The following is a 20,514-nucleotide window of genomic DNA, read 5'->3' on the forward strand; positions in this document are numbered from 1 at the left end:
AGTTTACCTGATGGGACTGCAAGCCAATGATGGAGGAATATGCCTGGATAGTGACAAAGATCTCTGGCTGGTAGATAATGTCTGAACCAGGGATACGGAAGGGTCGTAACAATCCCACCAAGCATCGGGAAAGGGCATGAAACACTTCATCAAAAATTATCTCCCCCGTTGAGTCATCCTACGGAAACAGAGAAAGGGAAGGGCTTTTTCATCTTCTAGGACTTTCAGTCTCATTGCTGGTTGCCCCACCGCACAGAGCCAACAGCAAACACCCTTCTGCAATGGCAGCTGGACTAAAGTGACAGCTCCCCATAAACTATAAAGTCATACACTGACCATTCAGCAGAGAAGCAGGATCTGCCATTAAGCTGCCTAGCTAGGAGCACTGCATGCCTCCCTCCCGCAAAAAACAAGATTTCTGAAAAAGCTCAAACTAGCACAGAAAGGAATAAGCCTTCCAGCAAACAGAACTGCATCCAGCTTTTCAATGCAGAACACCCCAAAGAGGCAGTTTCTGCACTTACCACAATCCCTGTGGAAGGGCTCAGGTCAAGTTCAATTACGAATCGGTACTGGCGGGCCAGGAAGGTGACCCGTGTAGAGGGCACGAGGAGATAGGGCCTGGGCTGGACGGGCTCATCTGGCTGCCACCCGTTAGGCAGGATGCTGAGAACGTCAAGTTCATTTTCCGACTTTACCTGTAACAAGTAAACGGTACACGAGAGAATGTCAAGCCAAGCCAAAGGAAAAAACAGAGAAGAGAACTGGGTTAAAACTTTCTGCAGGCTCCAGCTGCTCGTGAGTGGCACGGAGCCAGCTTGCTCCACCACATCGGGCCGTGGTGACATCAACTCACCAGCTCCGGCTCGGGCACTGCCCAGATGACCTGATGGAGCCGGCTGAGGACCCAGGCCAGGCGCACGTTGCGGGAGATGCGATAGTCTTTCTTCATCAGGAGGAAGACATGCCCTGCCTCCTCCACCTGCGGCGGGAGCACAGCGACCCAGGTCACCCCCGGGGGGCACCTGGGCCTGCCCCCGCCCTGCCGCCCGCCCCCAGGCTGCTTCGGCCCCACACCCCTCGCCTCCCCTCACAGCCAGCCCGGCCCCACCGCCGCCCCGGCCCCCGCGCCGCGGCTACCCCTCACCTCGCTCCTACCCCCGCTTCCCCGAGTCCGCCCTGCCTGGCCCGGCCCAGCCCCGGCTCCCCCGGCCCGCTCCCACCTCCGAGTCCGGCCTCTCGGCGGCCGCCATGTCCGGCGCGGCCCCGCCCCGCGCCCCTTGACCTGCCCCTGCCGCCCGCCCGGCCCCGCCCCCGCTGCGCACGGCTGACCCGGAAGCGCCGCTCTCCCGTGGCAACGGGGCGGCGCCGCCATGCAGGTGAGGGGCGCCGCGGCCGGGGGCAGCACGGGGGGGGCTGGGCCGGTGCTGCGGGTCCCTTCGGGCCGGGACCGGGACCGGGACCGGGACCGGGACCGGGACCGGGACCTTGCCGCGGGCGGGCGGGAGGCAGCTACCTAGGCCGGCCTGCGGGGCCGCTCCGTGCTGGGCCTGGACCCCGCTTTTCGGTGCCTCCCGCCCACGGACGCTCCGAGCTCCGCGGGGCTCGGCCTGGGGCGGTGTCAGCGCTGCTGCCGCCCGGCCGCGGCGGTTGATTCCTGCCTGTCCTCGGCCCGGCCGCCCCCACAGGTCAGACCCATGCCGGGCTGCGGCAGCCGGGCTGCCAGGGTGGGCTCGCCCTCGGGCAGCTGGCCCGAGGCTTCCCTGTGCGGCGGCCTCCTCAGGCAGCACGGCGGGAGAGTGAGCGTGTGTGTGGATTTCTGGGTGCTCCTCTCTTCCTCAGTCCTTGCTGCAGCCCGTGGTAAGAGTTATCTCACCAAAGGTCCACCTGCCCAGCAGCCTGGCTTTGCCACTAGCCAAGAAGCCGATACCAAAAAGAAGTTGTGAGAGCAAAATAACCTACTGATGTTATTCTGTGTGAGCTATTGCTAGCACACGCCTTGTGTGTAATAGCCTTGAATGGATTTTCATGGATAGAAGAAGGATCTAGTTACTTTTTGAAGCAGTGTGAATTTTTAGCATCCGTAATGTCTAGTGGAAAAGGGTTGCAGAGGTTAATAACAGGTTAATGGGCTGTAAAGATCTGCCTCCTTTGGTTGGTTTGAAACCACTGTCTGCTGGCTTAGTGCAAGTCTCCTGATTGTCCTACCAGAAAAGAAAGCAAAGATGGTTGTCCTGCAATTCCTCTTCTATAGGGTTTGTTATATTGTCTCTCCTCTTTTCAGCCATTTGCATGTACCAGTCTCTTTGTTTTTAACTGCTGCATCAATGGAACTGATGAATATTCTTGATCATCCTTGTTGCCTTTATCTGTACATATTCCTACTATATCCCTTTTCAGTTGGAGGGACAAGAGTGACATGTAATATTTGAGATACGAGGCATGAATTTATAGGATGGCATAATGATGCTTAGTTTTCTGTTGCTTTCCTAATAAATCTTATTATCGCTTTACATGCTTGACTGCTTCTTGAGCCTTGGACAGATGTTTTCATGGGTTACCCTCATGGGTTACCCTCAGATAATCCCAAGATTTTGTTTCTAAGTGATAACGTTATCAGCTCAGAGAATGTCATTGTTTACAGAAAGTCAGGTTTCTTTGTGTGGTTTTTTTTGCCCCTTTGTTTTGCCCTGTGTGTTGCTTTACATTTACCTACTCTGAATTTCACCTTTACCTCTTGGTTGCTGCGTATCAGGATGTCCTTCAGCCACCTCTCCCATAAGCCCTATCTGTACTACCTCAGGGAAATTTTGTATTGCTAACAAACTCCTTAAAGCATTGCTTGGATGTAGTGTGTACCTACAAGAGGCACAGCATTCCTTGGAAACACGGGTCTTATTGCATGCATGCTTTGCAGTGCTTACATCTGCTTCCAGCTCTTAACGGCTTTGGAGAGAGCCTGTGAAAGGAGGAGGCTTGCAGTACGCTGCTGCTGCAAGAGCAACATGTGTGCAATAGGATTTTGTTCATCCTCTTGAGGGCTTCCTGGATAAGCGCAGGCAATGGGTCAGGTGAATTGTGGGTGCATATGTCTGGCACCCCTGCAGTAAAACTGGCTGCCAGCCCAACTTGTAATACAGGCATTAGTTAATCTTCTTGCACAAACACAGTGCACGCAAACAGTTGTAGACTCATTTCTTAATTGCACAGGAACTGACTAGTCCTATCGCAAGATGGAGGAGAGTGCTTTTGTCTTGAGGTGAAACACCCAGCAATCCGCTCCATGAATCTACTCCATGGACTGGGGATCAAATTTTAACAAAATTAACTCAGCTGTTTCTTCTAAGGCGGATAAATGAAGTGAAGTCTGATCAGTGATTACCAAAAAAAAGCCTTTATAGTCTTGTCAGGCTACAAATAATGATTTTGTGTTCTTGTGAAAATGGAAGATACCTGATCATCTCTCTGGTGAAGCTCACACGGGCCTAGTGTGTTTAAACAGAACAACAACTAACCCAATAGCAAGCGTGCCAGCAGCCTGAGTCACTCTATCTGCTTTCCCAATCGGCATTCCCTTTCTATTATTTGATTGCTTTGTCCCACCCTCCTCATGGATTATTATTGTACAGTTCCCAACTTACATGAGCAGTTCATTAGGGCTGGGACTTTAATTACATTTTGTGCAATACTGTAGTATGAATAAATTAGAATAGATAAGACTCCAAAGGGTTTTTGCAAGAGTCAAGGATATGTCTTGGTGTCTTTGGCAACAGATCCCTTGTCCTGACACTTTGTCTGTCACCGTCCTCTGTCACCTGGGGATGTCAGTGGAAAAGCTTATTTAAACAAAATAAGCCGGGGCAAAAGGCAGGAGGTGACGTGTGCGTGTTTAGTATGTGTGATCTGTGTTACAGCAGGGCCTCCTGCAGCTGGGAAGGCACAAGTAGAATAGGAGCTGCCAGTTTTCTTTAGCAGCTGGAAGTGGCAATTGGGCAGGAAGAAAGTGAAGAATGTGATGAGGAGCAGAAATGAGGCTTTAGGCCGTAGTAAAAAAAAATACAACGACCTTCTACTCACTTTGCAACAGGATGAAGACATCACTGTGCCCACATCTGCTGTCAGAAAAAGTGAAGGGAATGCTGATCTACTTTGAGCTGGGTTAGCTTAAATGGCTCACAAAGGTGGCGTAAGCTAACTTTGGTGACTGCCTGATGTGGTAAAAAGCAAGTGTAAGTGAGAATGTCTTCGCTATATTCACCTAGGTCTTAAAAGGACAGGTAGTCAAGGGTTTGTCTCTGGCACAAGTCTCTTGTCTCAGTGTTCCAGCCCAAGGGGAAGAGGTCAGTGTGAAACCATAGGATTTTTATCTCCAGAGTCGCTGTTTGCTTCCCCTGAAAAGGAGGCTCTATGTAGGAGAGATTGGACTGTGCATGCAAGTGGATCCACAACGCCTTGGGAAGGTGTTAAGTTTTGTTGTCATCCCACGTCTTTCTTGCCTTTTTTTAGAGAGAGGAGAAACAGCTGGAGCTGACCCTGGAGGCGCTCATCAGTCAGGTGGCTGACCTGAAGAACTCCTTGGCCAGTTTTATCTACAAGCTGGAGAACGAGTATGACCGACTCACATGGTAAGGTGTCTCACAGAGCTAGGGGCACTGTTAATAACTGTTGAAGCTGTTCCAGACTTGGCTCTAAGGACCATAAAGTATGCTTAAAAAGCATTAGCCTGTTGTCAGTAGGCCTAAGTTTGCTTTTCACATTTCTGCTGAAGGAACCACTACACGTCTTCCACCAGAAAACCAGTTGAAAACCATTGGTTTCATGCTGTATAGTAAGAGAGTCATGCTAACACCTTTTAATCCAGACATTTTATGAGAACTAGACTTGCATCTGCAGTGGCTGGAAGCTTCTCAAACAAAGTATCTTAGGGACCCACATACCCTATAAAATGAGCAATGGTTCTTATGCATTTCTTGACCTTTCTGGCTTTTTCTGGCTCTGCTATGAACTGAGCTTTTATATTTTCCTGGTTCTGCATGTTTTACCAGACAGTTTGAGAGGCTTGCAAGGTGGCGTTCTCTTCCTTATGGAGCATAAAGACGTTATAGGTACAGCTTAATAGACTATACAGTATCTTAGAGAGGGTCTGCTGCTGCAGCAAAGCTTCACAGGCAGTTAGTGTTTATCATTAATGTTGCAGGAGGTAGGAGAGGTGACGAATCCCGCAGAGAGAGCAAGCTGAAGGGGACCTCCTTGGCAAGATTACCACTTATTTTGCTTCCTTGCTGCTCAGTCTGGATAGCCAAACTATAAATATTGTTCCTCCTGGCTGTACTGCTTAGGAGTTAAAGGGTTTCTCAGACCTTGCTCTAAAATTGCACTGGGAGAGTTAGTGATAAGGAAAGCATTGCTTCTGTGTATGTTACTGAAATCCCAAACAACTGCCGCTTCCAGTGGTACTGCTTGTAATGTCCCTGAGCTATTTGCAGCATTTGAGCTATTTGCGCTAGGGACTGGGGTTTGTCTGTACCTGCAGATTCAGCCCTAGGTTTTGCTGCTTACTGACTGGAGTAAGCCAGTTTGATGAGCAATAGTGTTATTTCCTTGCTTCTCAGCCATTTGAGTGACAAAGAGATAAAAGCCATCTGTGGCATCCCTTTCTGTGTTCTGTCCCCTTGATTTCTTTTCCCAGGCCTTCAGTTCTGGACAGCTTCGCATTGCTCTCAGGGCAGCTGAACACCTTGAATAAAGTGCTAAAGCATGAGAAGACCCCACTACTGCGAAACCAGGTTATCATACCCCTAGTGCTGTCACCAGACCGTGATGAGGAGATCATGGTAAGAAAATTCCCTGAGTGTTGGCCCTGGAGTATCAGGATGTGCTTGTGTATCTGTTCCAGCTTGCTTGGCATTCCTTGTGCTTGGTATTCCTCAGCTCTGGGTGTAGAGAAGGAAAAGGTGATGATTAGTTCTGACAGGGAGCTGCTTTGCTGGGGGGCTTTCACACTTGCAGTGGATATACTTTACAGGAGGTGTTCCTGTTCATAAGTATGTTATTTTCCTGATGTTGGGGCTGAAAGAGATAGTGTCTTCTTGTGTAACTGGGAGGTCTCATTACAAGCTCCTGGTTTTCTCTGCCATAGCTGTGCTGTTTCTGTTGGATATCTTTGTCTAGATGTGCAGTTTGTCATCTGACCCACATGAGGTGTGTTACAGAACCTCCAGCATGCACTGTCAGCATTTATTTTCTGCTTGAGTGAGAAAAGATTTCAACTGATCATGGCCATGCTGGTGGGGCTGCACTGTAGACCCCTGCGGGTTGCTCTGACTAAACCAGCACAGTGCAAATTCCTAGACAAATTGTTGAAACTTCCTAATGCTTTCCAGATCAAGGTTTCCCCACAGCATGCTTCTAGCCTTGTTCCAGCACCATGGCCTGTGCCATCCTTTTGAGCTGTTTGAGTGCTGGGCTCGAGGAGGTTCTGAGTGTTGCTCATCCAACTCTTGCAGCGGCAGACAGAGGGGCGTGTGCCGGTGTTCAGCCATGAGGTGGTGCCTGACCACCTTCGAACTAAGCCAGACCCTGAGGTGGAGGAGCAGGAGAAGCAACTGATCACAGATGCAGCTCGAATTAGCCCTGATGTGGCCCAGGTAGGTGAAAAAGAGTTTGATACTTCTGCCTCTTAGTCCTACAGCACAAGATGCCCCTTAACTCTGCTTCCTTCACCTTCCCATCTAGCAGTTTCTGTTTCTGCTGTGTCCTTTTCTGCCTGAGATTCCTCTAGCAGACCCTAGCTGAAGTTTGGTTTCCTCCACAGTTTCACAAACCAAGGGTATCCAGCCCACTGGCAGTTCACAGGAGATGCCATCAGATGAGTCAGAGAAAGGCAAAGCCTATCCCATCCCCACAGTGCCCTCCTGCATGCATTAGCACAGGGCTTTTTAGGCTCTGCTACCAAAATGCTTATGTTTGGTTACACAGAGAAAGCTTGTTCATGTACCTTGCTGACTTGTACCCGGTTGGAGGTATGCTGGTGATTTCTGGTGGTTTTCATTTTGCAGAAACAGATCCAAAGTCTGAACAAAATGTGCTCAAATCTGCTGGAGAAAATCAGTAAGGAGGAGCGTGAATCTGAAAGTGGAGGTATGTCACTGGGGTGGAAGTGGGGTACAGGGTCCAAGCAGCAGGCTTGAGAGAGTAGTGGCATAACAGGTAAATCAGAGAGCCTGAAGCATGGGAAACACAGATGAGCAGCATAGATGAGGCATAGATGAAAGCATTCTAGCAGATGCAAGATTGGCTGTCCTAGAGCCCCCTAATTTGAAAAGGGGTCCTGTGGGCGCAGTGTGTCCTGCTTGTGTGACCTATGCTTGGCAGGAAGGTTGTTCCAACCCTTTGCCAAATCCTCCTTTGAGGAGGTGGTAAGTATTTACCAAGAAAGCATCCCAATCAACTTGGATTAATATAAATAGCTGTGAAAGTGCATTGGCAGTGAATGGGAAGCCCCTTAGCTATGTTCTGAATGAGTCCACAACATATTTGTTTGCAGGCTATTGTGTGACATCCTCTAGATGATGGCTCCTTCAGACTTGTGGTCAACATTTTCTGGTTCTGACTCTGATGCTGGACATCCTTATTTTAATGGTCTCTGCTGTCAGCTGCTCGCTATTCATGGGAGTGCTATGCACAATTCTCAAAGGCTGTTTTTTTGTCACCTTTGACACATAGTGTAGGCAAGGACCCAAGCACGGGTTCTGTCTGGTTTCCAGGATTCATAGTGTAACTGGGCAGGCGTGTGGTAGAAAAACTTGCAGACACCATGCTGCTCATGAGCCTCCAAAAGGGGATGTTGCCATTGCTTATCTAGAACACAGTGCTTGTTACCTGCTGTAGGTTTCAGCATGGAAGAGCCTTTAGTGGGGACACTCTCATGGGTATGGAGGAGTTGGCTCCCTCTGTCCTCCTTCCCTGAGCAGCGTATGCGCTGCTCTCAGTGGAAAAGCTCTTGGATCACCAGTCTTTTGGATTTCACAGCTTCTTGGACCCTTCTGAGACTCTTGTAGGACAGCTTGTTAGAAGCTGATCTCTATTACATGCACCAAAATAACAGAAAAGTAAATTCAGGACCAGCTATGCTACTGTTTAGAATTGATTGCTGAAATGTTCCAAAATAACTTCTTTTTCTACAGGTTTACGACAGAACAAGCAGACTTTCAACCCTGCAGATACCAATGCACTGGTAGCAGCTGTGGCCTTTGGGAAAGGACTGTCAAACCGAAGACCCCCTGGCTCTGGAGGGTCTGTCCAGTCAAGCCAACCAGGAGCTGGTGCTATCATTGCAGGTGCTTCAGGCATGCAGCAGGTCCCAATGTCAGGTGCACCAGCTCAGCAGCAGCCAATGCTGGCAGGGGTGCAGATGGCACAAGCTGGACAGCCAGGTAAATAAGTTGCATATCTGAAAGCAGTTGAAATGCAGGGAGCAAGAAGGACAACTGCAGATGTAGAGATTCTTCCCCAGTCACCTTTTAGATACAACTGAGTAAGAGGTTCCTTTCTGCCTTAATAACATGAGTCAGGTTGTAACAGTGGAGTAATACCTGCTTAAAATTGGCTCAGGGGCTGAAATGGATCCCAGCCATCCAGCTTCAGCTTAACTCACCCTGCATTACCATCTTAATAACAGACTTAGTGAACATAGGAATCAATGTGGAGGGAGATCACAGTGCAGTTTTGCAGGGAACTATTCTGGGGGTTTTGTGGTCAGATTTGAGTTGTGGGTAGGCAATAAAGTGGAAAGGTTTGATGATGCTGAGTTATTTAAGGTAAGGAAAAAAACAAATCTGTCTGTAAAGAGTCACAGAAGGATTTCATATACCAAGTGACTTCGCTTAATAGTAGATTACATTTGTATTAAATATAAAGTGAAACACATAGGCATAGCAATTTGACTTTGCATGTCCAGCACTTGGACTCTAACCTAGTTACTTGTATTTGGGAAATAGATACATGATATAATAGTTCTGTAAACACATTAATTGGATGTACAGTTGGGGCAAAAATGCAAACCAAATATTAGGAATTACTAGAAAAGGGACAGAGAAACAGGATATCATTCAGCCATTGTATAAATCCATTGGGCACCCACACCTGCAATATTATGTGCGGTTCTGATGTCTGCTGCTGGAGATAGCTTTGGAGTAGGGAGAAGAAAGTATGGAAGTCTATAAAATCTCCAATTGTATTCAGCAGGTGACTGGGGAATGATTGTTCACTCTTTCCCATAATACAGAAGGATCAATGAAGGTGCACCAATGAAAATATCGGCTTGTAGATTCAGAACAAAAGGAAGATACTGAATACTGAATAATTACATCGTAGAGCACATTGTCAAGTGTGTAATAGGTAGATAAGGTTTATATGAGATGGAAAAGTAAGTAGGTAAATTTCTGGATGAAAAATCAGTCAACGGTTAATCCTGAAGACACCATCTCTGACTCCCCAGTCCGTGAGCCACCATATATTAGAAGCAGAGGGGGTATTCTGCAGAGGTATCACTCAGGCTTGCCCTGTTCTGGTATTCCTCCTTAAATGTCCTCTGCTGTCAGGAATGAGTTTGGTGTGGGGGACCTACAGGCCTAACCCTGTACTGTCATTCTTATGTTCATGTTAATTGAGATTTTGGATATCAGATATCCTAATTGGTGTTTTCTTGCTTGTATAATGACTGTTGTTCAGAAATGAACTTGAGCAACAATATTAATCCTAAGTTAATTATGTATTTATGTAAGAGTTAGAAAGTAATTTCCACTGTGACTTGGTAACAAAGAAGGCCCCTGTGATTCCTGGCTGCATACCCACAAACGCTGTCTCCAGAATGGGAAGACAGTTGCTGCTGTACATCAAGCAGAGTGTGCTGGTAACAAGAGCACTTGTCCAGCCTGTGTTACTGGGAAGCTCCCTTTTGATAACAGCAGCCATACTGGGGTTTACCAAAGGTTAGTCCCACTGGCCTGCTTTTGATAGTGCCCGTAGTCGAGACTGAAAGAATATGAGAACAAAGTATATCCTGACAGCAGTTGTTGTTTAGGGTTTTTAAGCCAGAATTTGGTTTGAGACCAGTGGGTATAGCAACCATGAGTTTCTGCAGTTCTTTTTTGAATTTTAATTTTGAGGTCTGCACCACCTATGGCAGTATGTCCCACAGCTTTATTGCATGCTTTGCTTAAAAAAAATTCCTTTTTATGGCTAAATCTTTTGCCTGATAATTCTATTGCTTGTTTCCTTTTTACCTGTGTTGTGAGAAGTGGTGAATAATTTCTCAGTTACTTTCTCCATACTAGTTTTCATTATTTTGGAAGTCTGTTAGGTCCTCCTTCCTTTTTCCATCTTACCCCTCCAGCTAATGAGTCCTATTCTGTTTAGTATGTCTTTGTGTGAAAATTATATCTTGGACCATCCTTGTCACTCTTACCTGCAACTTTTCTGTTTGTTTTCAAGACTGGGAACACCAGAACCGTTCACAGTATTCCAGATGTGGGTGAACTACAGTCCTGTTCACTTTTCCTTTTGGAGTAATGTCTAACAGTATTAGTCTACTGATTGTTAGCACTGAAGTGGTATCAGATCGCCTGCCAATTCATTGCAGGCAATAACCGGCTTTGGATAAGTTTGAGGAGGTTTAATAATCTTTATTCTTTTACCCATTTGCTCGTCAAATCTTTTCTTGTTCTGCTGTACTATAGTTTTGATTTTCAGAAGCTGTCCTTTTTTTCTGTTCCAGTTTGAACACACATTCCGCTTTCTGAAGGAGTGTTCTTTGAATGTCCTTCTGTGCTGCTTTTTCATCATTGTCTTTTCATATGTTTTTCTCATCATCTTAGCTTTGTGTAGTGCTGTACACTTATTGTAAGCTGCTAGTATGATGTCTTTGAACACACTCCTGTGTGTGATTGCTATCAGCAAACAGTAATAATGCCCAAGAGGTGGATGTGGTTAAAAGAAATTAAGAGACCTGAGAGAGGCTTAGTAATTTAAATATATGCCCTAACTATAAAAAATGCTACGTGGAATGGGTTACAGGCTCTTGTGTTTGCCCCTCTGAAATGGAAGTGGAGGTCAGTCCTTGTTACTTCTGTGAGTGCTGCTTCCAGCAACTTCTGTAAGACTGAACAAGTCCTACACTCCTGTAGGAGCCTCCTGACAAAGAGAAAGGCTTGGTTAAGATGGAACAAGGATAGAATTTGAGGTGATAGCAGTGGGACACAGGAATTGTCAAAAAGATTTCTCAACAGAGAAAGATGCCAATTTGTAGAAGAGCTTGATTGTGTTAGATCAGAAGCTGGAAGATGCTGTTGTAGCAAGTAAGCCTAGTGTGGTACCTGAAGTGGAATGGGAAAAGTTCAGACAGGGTTGTTGTCTTGCATGCTCCTGAGCAAATGTTCTCTCATATAACTGGTTTTGCACTTTTTCTTTTTTCTCTCTCCAGGAAAAATGCCGAGTGGCATAAAAACAAACATCAAATCTGCCTCAATGCATCCATATCAGAGATGAGCTGAGATGAACCAGACCTAGGAAACAGCAGTTAACCAGCATTGTTCCTGCTGCAGCCACCATGCTTGGATTCCTTCTAGGACTTCCAAGTCCCTTCACATATCCACACACCATATCCAAGGAGATAGGGGTTGTAAGACCCTTCCCTGGGTTTTATTTAGTGTTGGCTGGCTTGTGTGAAGCTGTTAGTGGCCATGTCTGCTGGACACGAGTACTTCTCCGTTCAGTCAGAGCAGAGGACTTTGCTTCTGGTATTGGTCCCATCTCCTTCGGGTCTGCCCTGGAGACAACTACCCTTTCCTTATAGAAACCTTTTCCCTTTTCCCTACCTGAAGAGCTGCATGGCGCACTTTGCTCCTTGTTTCTGCTTGTTCACTTGGCATGCTCTTTCTTTACTCCCTCTTGTTGAATAAAGACTTTGTTATGCACACTGTGAGACACTGGTGTCCATCTCTCAGGTCATAAGGACTCCTTTTCCTTTGGGAAGGCTATGGAGCAGCTCCAAACTAAAATACACATAAAATTTTGGAAGCTGAGTGCTGGAGCTGCAGGCTTATGCATAAAGAGCTGTTATAAAGTGAGTCAGCAGGGCACAAACATAAGCAGTAAACATCTTTTTTATTGTAAACTCATTATGACTATTCCTCAGAAAGCAAAATACTGGGAAAGACTATTACAAGGCCTGCAGGAAGAAGGCAGCATTTCAGGAACAGAATCACGGAGCTTTTGTATTCTGATGCTGCCACAAATCCCAACTGGATCTGATTTCACTTCCATAGTTCTCTGCTGCTGTGTTTCCTATAAAGTTTCTTCAGGATTTATGCATCGCTTCAGAGAGGTATTTCAATCTGCTCGGGACCATGGCACCTCCGAGTTGGCCAGGCTGTGATGTCTGGCCCATTTCTCTTTGGAACTGGGCATTGTGAAGCCATCCCTGTTCTATTTTCTGCCCTTGAGCTGTAAAATATAATCTGCTTATTGAAAGATTCCTCTGAGAATAAAGGGTGGGGACGCATGCCCACAGAGCATCCTAAAGACAACCGTTGTGCCTCTTGCTGCTCTTGCCTGGACTTCCCTTTTGACTTGTGAAAGCCAGCACTGTATTTTACTCAATAGCATCTGTCAGCAATCTTATGGGTGAGGAAATCTCCACTCAGCAGATACAGCCTGCAGCTGCTCCTGCACTGCTTGCCTCTGAGCTAATCAGATCCAGCTTATTTGTGGAGGTTGTGGGCTGTTCTCCCAAAACAAAACCTTCCACAAAGCTGTGACTAGGGCACCTATCGACCCATTTTAATATGCAGGCCCTTGAGAAGCATGGAACTGGGATGTAGAAAGTGACCTGGAAGCACAAGCAGTTTATACGATAAGCAAAGCCACTCCACTACGAATGAGCCCGGTGACGTGTCTGCAATGGCACCAGCCCAGCCAGACTGATGAGATTGCTTTTTGTGCCTAATGAACATGGAGCTCCTGGCTCTCTCGGGGGCCACTGGCTGCAGCAGGGAGCTGGTGTGAAAGCAGGAGAATGTTGCTGGCTCCAGTGTGAGTGTTTTGTGTAATGCCTGGAGCCTGATAGCCAGGGAGTTTGAGCGTGCAGGGCTATGCCCTGTGATGGGCTGAGCACTGCAGGATGGCTGTTCCCTATCTACCCATGTCCTTCAGTTGGGAAGGAAGGCAGAAAACTGTCAAAGGAACATACATCAGGTTCCTGGCACTCATCATCCATGGAGCCTCAGCGCCAGGATGCTGCTTCACTTCATCCCCCCAGACTGGCTTCCTTATAAAGCTGAAATGTCTCGGTGCAGGAGCCCCGGGGCCAGCAGCTGGCTGGTGCGATTCGGGCAGCCTGGGACACAGGCAGAGCCCACGCTAACCTGGCTCTCCTGAAAACGCCTCCAGTGGGGCAGGTCAGACCTTTCACACACTTGGACAGGGGGAAGGGAAATGCAGGCAGGGTTTTTTTCCATAGATTATAGAGTTGGGGAGGCCGGCTAGGCTCACCAGTGTAACTTCCTGCATGACACAGGCTGTCCTGAATTACTTCTTGTGTAACTTAAAGCACTGTCATTAGGAAAACAGTTGATCTTGAACGGATACATCTCTGCTACAGTGGCTGGTACATTGTTCCAAAAGTTAATTTTCTTATTGCACCTTATATTGAGGCTGCATTTCTTTAATTCCTTTCTAGTCACTGGATCTTTATAGCCAGACCCTGAGTCCCAGAGAGAGGAGCTGGATATTATGATCAAGCTTTCCTGATCCTTTTTTACGATGAACTGAACTGATGAAAAGTCCCTTTTGCTTTAAGGCATATTTTCTATTTTCCACTTCTTGGGTCACGTCCAAATCTTCTTATGCATCTGTGTCCTTTGGGACACTGGACTAGGACACACTATTCTAATTGTGGGAATGGGAATTTCAGATGCAGAGCGACTTTAACCTCTTATCCAGTCACTGCCAGTGCTTGAATGTTTAAACAGGGAACAGCAACCAGCCTTTTACCCATAAAGTCATGGTAGAGGTTTATGGTCCACTGCTTGTCACTGTGGCCCGAAAGGGATTCACCGTTCCTGGTGCACTGTGTCAGAATAAAAGCACAGCCCTGCTGGGTGAGTGCAGGTGCTTGGTCTGTGCCACATCGCAGCAGGGGCCAAACAGGCGACTGGGGAAGCATGCTCTCCCCACAAGCATGGGATGTGCTGCCACACTAAGCCTCAAGGGTTTTTCACTGCCTTGTCCAATCCCTTTTTGAACTTGTCTTTCCTAGTAGGATAATTTCAGCAGGGAGGAGGCTCAGCCCCAGCACGGCAGTGTGATGGAGAGCCCAGGCACTGCTTTGTTCTGGCCCCCCACGCTCCCCCTTGGTACCAACTGGGCTCTAGTGTGGAGGGATGGACATCTTCCACTGCATGGCCCCCTTGCCCCAGGGACCCCAAGGGCTCCAGACCACTGACATGCCCCTGGCTCCCAGAACAGCATGCTTTACCCATCATGACTTCATTTCCTTCTAGGTCATCAGCTTTACACTATTTAGCACCCCCTGCTAGAAACATATCCTCGGTGTCAATTCCCCAGGGAGCATCTCCTCTGCTACCTTGCACTTGGCCAGGTTGCCAGCGCTCTTGTTCCTTGATCGCACACGTCGCAGTACCAGCCAGCTTGCTCTCCAATACTTAAGAGTATACAGTGCCACAAAAATGATCGTGTTAGTTTGACAGGTTCATTGTCTGTAATCCCTGATGATTGGTATTTATATTTCTCTGCTTTAAGTCTTTATCAATACGATCACATATTTTTTGGTCATTATTTTGCATGGAATGACTGTCAAATAGACACACCTGTTTACAAGGCCATCCTGTTTACTTTTTTAAAATGCTGGCATAACATCAGCTTGCTTGTTCTCTGGAGCTTCTCCAGGCTTCCTTGTCTTACTGAATATCAGCATTAATAATTTGGATTTTTAAAAACAGAGGTTTACTTTTTTTTTTTATTTTATTTTGAGATGCAGGATACTCAGAGTACTGAGGTTTTGCCTTATGCAACTGTTGTTTAACATCTTCCTAAGTTACTGTTAGAGTGGAAAGTGTTTCACCCTTGTGACTGGAATGCTTCATCTGGCTTCCTCCCAAATGCAGGAACGAGATATTTATTGCCCTTCCTTCCTGCCCAGCTATCTGTAGTCCCACCATTCCCAGCCCACATCACACATCCAGCCGTGCTGGGTGGTGCCTGCAGCCTGTCCTGCTCTTGCCCTGGCCTGGCTCACCTCTGGAAGCTGTGAAGCTCGGTGTAGTGCCGCTGTTTCCCTGTATCTCTGCATCCACTGATCAGCATGACTAACATCTGCCACGTGTTTGTTCTCTTGTCCCATCCCCAAGCAGAGATGTGCACACAGGTGTCTTGTTCTGTTTAAAAAAGAAAGGTATAACATTTTTGTCTGGTTTTTAACTTCCAGATCTTTTCAGTGGGTGTCATTAACCCTTTACAGTGAAGGTGAAGTATGTAAGGTATGAGGGGAGATGTGACCAAAAAGATCAGGGGGACAGCTGAGGGAGGGGAACCTCAGCAGTTCTCCACTCTCCATGCCCCAGGTAAGGCAGGAAGGCAAGGTCTCAGGGGAACTGGTTTCCATCCTCCTACTAGTATAGGACCTTTCTGACAGAAACATCTGGGACCAAAGGAGAAGTCTTCTGGTGATTGCGTTTCAGGAGCCTGAGCACTTTGTTATGCTAAGAAGCAACATAATGGTGTGTGTGCTGCCAAAGGGCAGTAAGCCAAGTTTTGCATCTGCATCCCTCCCAAAACAGCTTCACCTGCAGCTCACAGAGGAAAGATAAACACACAGGAACAGCAGCAAACCCTGCCTCTGAAGTGGCCATTGAAAAGCTCAGAACCTACTTGAAAGTCAAAGGTACAAACAGTTGAATGGTGAAAGCAGAAACCCCAGGTTGGCTCTCCACTTTCCCCTGGGCTCCCACCATGAGCTTGGTGGCCCCAGGAGAGCCAGAGCATATCTACGCGACAGCTTGTGCCTACAAATGAATATACAGGCACTTTGGAAAAATCCCGTGGAGCTCCTCCTTCCAACCAAGTGTAATAAGTCTTCATCTGTCTTAGAAGTAAAATGTTACTACTTCATACCTCCCATTGATGCTGTGGTAGTAAAAGCACACACTCAAGACACAGGATGTTTGGAAGTATTTGTAATATATACCATAAAGATAGTTCAGGCTGATGTGACTCCACAGTTTATTTATTGTCCTTATGATACTGTAGCTCTCTGGCTGGATTCATTAACATTGCTTTGGTGGAAACCTGCACTTAAAATTTAATGAAAACCTTCTGCAATTTGCTCAGGGGTAATCCTGTACATGAGGAAGCACATAAGAATAATGCAAAGTGTGCTGGCTGGCTCCTCTAAAGGGGCAGCTTTTGTCATTTGTTTGGGGGGGTTGGGGTTTTTTTTGGTGCATACTTTTTAAAGAAAGAAAATTACTGCCTGTATTTTTCTGAGATGCATATTTCCCAGAGTCAGGGGATCAAGAGTCATGGTTCCTGCAGTGGCTATCTTGTCACTGCTACTCAGATTCTGTCACTGATCTACTCGCTTGCCATAAGGCTTCTTACTTTACTACCGTCGTGTCCGAGCAGTTTCTGCACTGAATTAGCAGTAGTGCTAAGGTCTCGCTTGGCATGGCAGCTCCTTTCCTCTTGGTGAGACTGTGCCTCAGGGTACTTTAGCATTATTTTTTTCCATTGAGTGTTTGCTGGCCACGCTTTGGGCCAAAGGGGCATCACTGATGTCTGTGAAGCTGCAGCATTTCTCAGGATGTTCCTCTCCTGAACCCAGACCTCCCCCTTCTATGCCTATTGCCAGGTGGCCTTGGTGGGACATGTCTGTCTCCCACTGTCATGTGCCACTCCTGGGCTCTGCCTGCCCTGGCATACAGCACGGCAGCGTGCTGCTCCTGCAGGGACTGGGCTCTGAGGCGTGCAGTGGATGTTTACGTGGAGTTTGGTTTTGGTACTGATGCAGTACTGAAGTCAGGGTCCTGCTGTGTGGGATGGGAGAGGTGGCTCTTATCTCCGGCTCTGCTGCTGCAGCATGACAGGACTTCAGAGCACTACCTAAAGAGCTAATGTCAGGACTGGTTTGTATCCCCCCTGAGAAATGCATTCTGTATAAGTGGGGTTGAGGACCCATAATTTTGGCTGTCTCAGTTTTGTATATTTAGGTTCCCATGGGCATCGCAGTGACAGAACCAGTCATCTTCACCATCATAGCGCAGCCTGTTTCACTCCAGCCAGCAGAGCAATGCACCAGGTCGTGACTTGGCTGCATGGTGTTTTGGGGAGCACGCATCATGTGCAGCCCCATGCCGCAGAGCTCAGGCTGGGCAGGGAGCTGGGCACCATGGGTGTGCAAGCAGGAGAAGCTGGGCAGCAGGACCCACAACCCTGGGCTGCTGAAGCCCCAGAGCAGCTGCCAAGCCGGGAATGACTCACGCAAAGCCTCTGTGGGTGCACCCACCAACGTTCTTAACTGTCTGTATTCACTCAGATAAGGAATAAAAAATAGGAATTAATAGGAATGCTCCAACCCATATTTTGAGTGTGCAGCTCCCTCTTCCTCCTTTCTTCATGTCCTGTGCTCTCTGCTGTGTTTTCCTGGAGCTCAAGTGCAAGATGCTTGTCCCCATACACAGTGCAGGCATGAGGGCATCCAAAGAGGCTTGTGACGTTCACCATCAACAACACTTTTTGGAAAGGTATTTCCAGAAAGGAGGCCACTATGTTCTCTGCCCACCATCTTGGAACATTCTTCTGCATACTTCCATTTCTCTTCTGGTTGTATCTGTCCCTTTAAGAGAGGACAGTTGCTTCTGGCTGTCTGGGAGAACATTGCAGCTCCTCACCATGGGAGCTGCCCCACTGCTGCTCTCTCCTGTCCCTGTGCCCCTTGGACCTGCCAGGCACGTGATGGTGCCCTTGGCAGGACCTGCCACAGGTTCTCTTAGCCCTCAATTTCCTTTTCCTCGCCACCCACTGTGGGTCTCAGGGCATGCACTGTGCTGCTGACTGCAGCAGTGCAGAACCTCAGAAACGGAGAAGATGCCAGGCAGGCCAAGGATGATAGCAGCCACTGGGGAGCAGGCAGTGTCCCCTGCCAGCCTGCAGCCAGGACAGGCAGGCAAAGCCCAGCCCCGGCTGGAGCTAAAACACGGCCTCATTTCACAGCAAAACAATCCCTCTTTGTGTGGCCTGTTCTCCCAGAACAATCCTCTGCTCTGACAATGTCTTTTCTGTGGCTTAGTCCCTGCACACCGACCAGCAGCGTGCTCAGCCTGATGCCTGGCAGCTTGCACCAGCGCATGCCCACAGCCCTGCTGCCCCACAGCTGAGCTGCAGCACCTGAGACCCCTGGCCTGGGCAGCCACTGCTTGGGACTCTCTGTCCACTTCAAGTCAAGGCAAAGTCTTCCCAGGAAAGTCTCCAGCTAAGCCTGGAACACTTGGGAGGGGTTTTTCTTCTGACTTTGTTTGCTCTGTGTAGCTGCATGGTGCCGCTGCACGACACGTTAGGAGGACAGCCCTGGGATGCAGTTGGAACGTGGCATGTGGGTGTCAAGTCACCAAATCTGACTGTAATCCCAACTGCCTGCCAGAGGTGGAGAAGTCAACTGGCTTTGCCAAGCTGTTCTTTCAGGCGCCAGGCAGTCTGGGACAGGTTGCCAGAGCCGATCAGCTCCTTGGGCTCTAAATCATGGATATAAAATGAAATGGCACAGATGGAAAGGGAGATTCTGAAGATGAGCAGGACCAGGGTTTTCTCATCACCTGTATTTTCTCTCTTCAGGAGCATATGCCCATGAGACAGCTTCAAAAGCTCTCTGACAAGGGGCAGTTTTCAGGTCCCTACCAGAGACAGAGCTCACAGAGCTGCTGTGGTCTTCTGCCACAGCATGCTGCACGTGGGCAGTCACAAACGCTTGCACTGGTAACCAAGGACTCCTGCTATGCTGCATGTGTTGAAGACCCCAAACCTCCTGACCCTTTCCAGCCTCCCACCAGTCCATTCTGGTCCCAGAGCTGGCCCTTCTGTGCCTGCTGCCATGCAGAGGCACTGAAGAACAGGTTTCTCCAGGCTTTTAGTCTCCTTGGATGCCTTGCTCCAGCTGTGGCTCTGCTGCTTGTTCTCCACCCATCATTTGTGTGGATTTGGAACAAGCACCACTATTCCATAAGGTTATAGGCCACAGAAACAAATGGAGATGTTTTAGCAGGTCCAAAGTGGGCTGAGACTTCTGGCATGTCTGTGGAGGACCCCAAAATGTTATGCATTTCTGGGGTGACGTTGCCAGCCCACAGAGGTGGGTGTCAGGGCTCAGGCTGGAGAGGCTGCTGGCTTTTATGCAGCTGATAAAGAATTCTCATCCCAGCAGGAAATTGCAGTCATGCATGCTGCCCACTCTGGCTGACAAAGTCCAGCAATTAAACACACTAGGGTGAAAGTCTGCCATCAAAGCCTCTGTGCTCCGGTGCATCACCACCAGTGCCTGCAAGCTTCTGGGTGATGCTGCTACCTTCCTTGTTATCTCACAGTATGCCATTTTCCAGGTGATATTTTAAAGAAAAAATACAGTATCTTTTACAGCAGGGATTTCAGCGGGGTCATCTCATGCCTGCTGGATACAGAAATGTGAGTTGTTTTCTGGTAACTTGAGTGGCTTCTAGGGACTTCGGGTTCCAGGACTGAAGGTATTTCTTTTGGCTGAAGGGGAAGAGGGCAACACTGGCAGTGATGGGGTAATTGGCCTTTACTGCCAGGATGATGTAATCAGCATAAATAACAGACAAAAGTTTGCACAAGATGAGTCACTTAATGTTGATATCAACTGTGGATGGAGGCAGCACATCAGCCTGAGCTTAGAAAAGCATGCGTGCTCAGGCATAGCATATCTGCCTATCTCCATTTGTTGAAATTGCAGACTGACATTACGGCATTTAATGGTCCCTTCCAGGCTCCAGTATTGTCATCTATCTCCACTTTTAGCGTCCAGGAAAGCCTTGTTTCGTTCTCTTAGTATAGACAGAGGTGGTGTAGGAGCATTTCTTGGATGTTTTGCAGTTGCCAGCGTAATCAACTTGTCATTTTTTGTCATGGAGCCACAGAGAAGGTGTAAGCAACAATGTGTGGTTGATAGTGCTTTAGGGTCCAACTTCAGGAAAAAGGGAGAAGGGTTAAACATTGGAGAGCCAATTTACATTCAGTGTTTTTGTCTGATCACATGCAAAATCTCTGTTTTTTCAGGATCAAGAAGGAAAGCATGGGAGGATCCGGAAATAATCTTTTCACTCCCCGAGTGTAATAAGGTAGGTGAATTTGCTAACTATGTATGTTAAATACATTACTGAAAAATTACAGGCCTAAGTGCATGTGTTAAATTTCACTAATTTGGTCTTT

General features: G+C 47.8%; 2 protein-coding genes across 17 annotated transcripts in view; one reads left to right on the plus strand and one right to left on the minus strand.

The window, feature by feature from the left end:
- The window catches only part of SZT2 (SZT2 subunit of KICSTOR complex), a 60,629-nt gene extending 59,320 nt beyond the window's left edge, over positions 1-1,309 (minus strand). For all 16 annotated transcript variants that reach the window (XR_013931206.1, XR_013931207.1, XM_080406857.1 and 13 more), the window contains exons 1-4: positions 1,224-1,309; positions 857-982; positions 525-698; positions 8-178 (exon numbers count right to left, since the gene is read on the minus strand). Coding sequence is in view for 14 of the 16 variants with exons in the window: in XM_080406857.1 (XP_080262983.1) it covers positions 8-178; positions 525-698; positions 857-982; positions 1,224-1,253 (501 nt within the window). In the remaining 2 variants the exon portion in view is untranslated. The remainder of the gene's footprint in view (positions 1-7; positions 179-524; positions 699-856; positions 983-1,223) is intronic.
- On the plus strand, positions 1,296-11,983 carry MED8 (mediator complex subunit 8). Its single transcript, XM_080406948.1, has 7 exons — positions 1,296-1,379; positions 4,507-4,625; positions 5,690-5,834; positions 6,507-6,647; positions 7,059-7,140; positions 8,187-8,435; positions 11,483-11,983. Exons 1-7 carry the CDS (start codon positions 1,374-1,376, stop codon positions 11,545-11,547), a joined length of 807 nt encoding a protein of 268 aa, XP_080263074.1. The 5' UTR covers positions 1,296-1,373; the 3' UTR covers positions 11,548-11,983.
- The last annotated feature ends 8,531 nt before the right edge of the window (positions 11,984-20,514 follow it).

The sequence above is a fragment of the Falco punctatus genome, assembly GCF_963210335.1.
Source record: "Falco punctatus genome assembly, chromosome: 11".
NCBI classification, from domain to species: Eukaryota; Metazoa; Chordata; class Aves; order Falconiformes; family Falconidae; genus Falco; species Falco punctatus.

Bases quoted from the DNA above. Each gene is read 5' to 3' on its own strand.
- MED8 (XM_080406948.1), top strand. The intron at 5,835-6,506 runs GTAAGAAAATTC...CAACTCTTGCAG, and splicing joins ACCGTGATGAGGAGATCATG to CGGCAGACAGAGGGGCGTGT. The intron at 7,141-8,186 runs GTATGTCACTGG...CTTTTTCTACAG, and splicing joins GCGTGAATCTGAAAGTGGAG to GTTTACGACAGAACAAGCAG.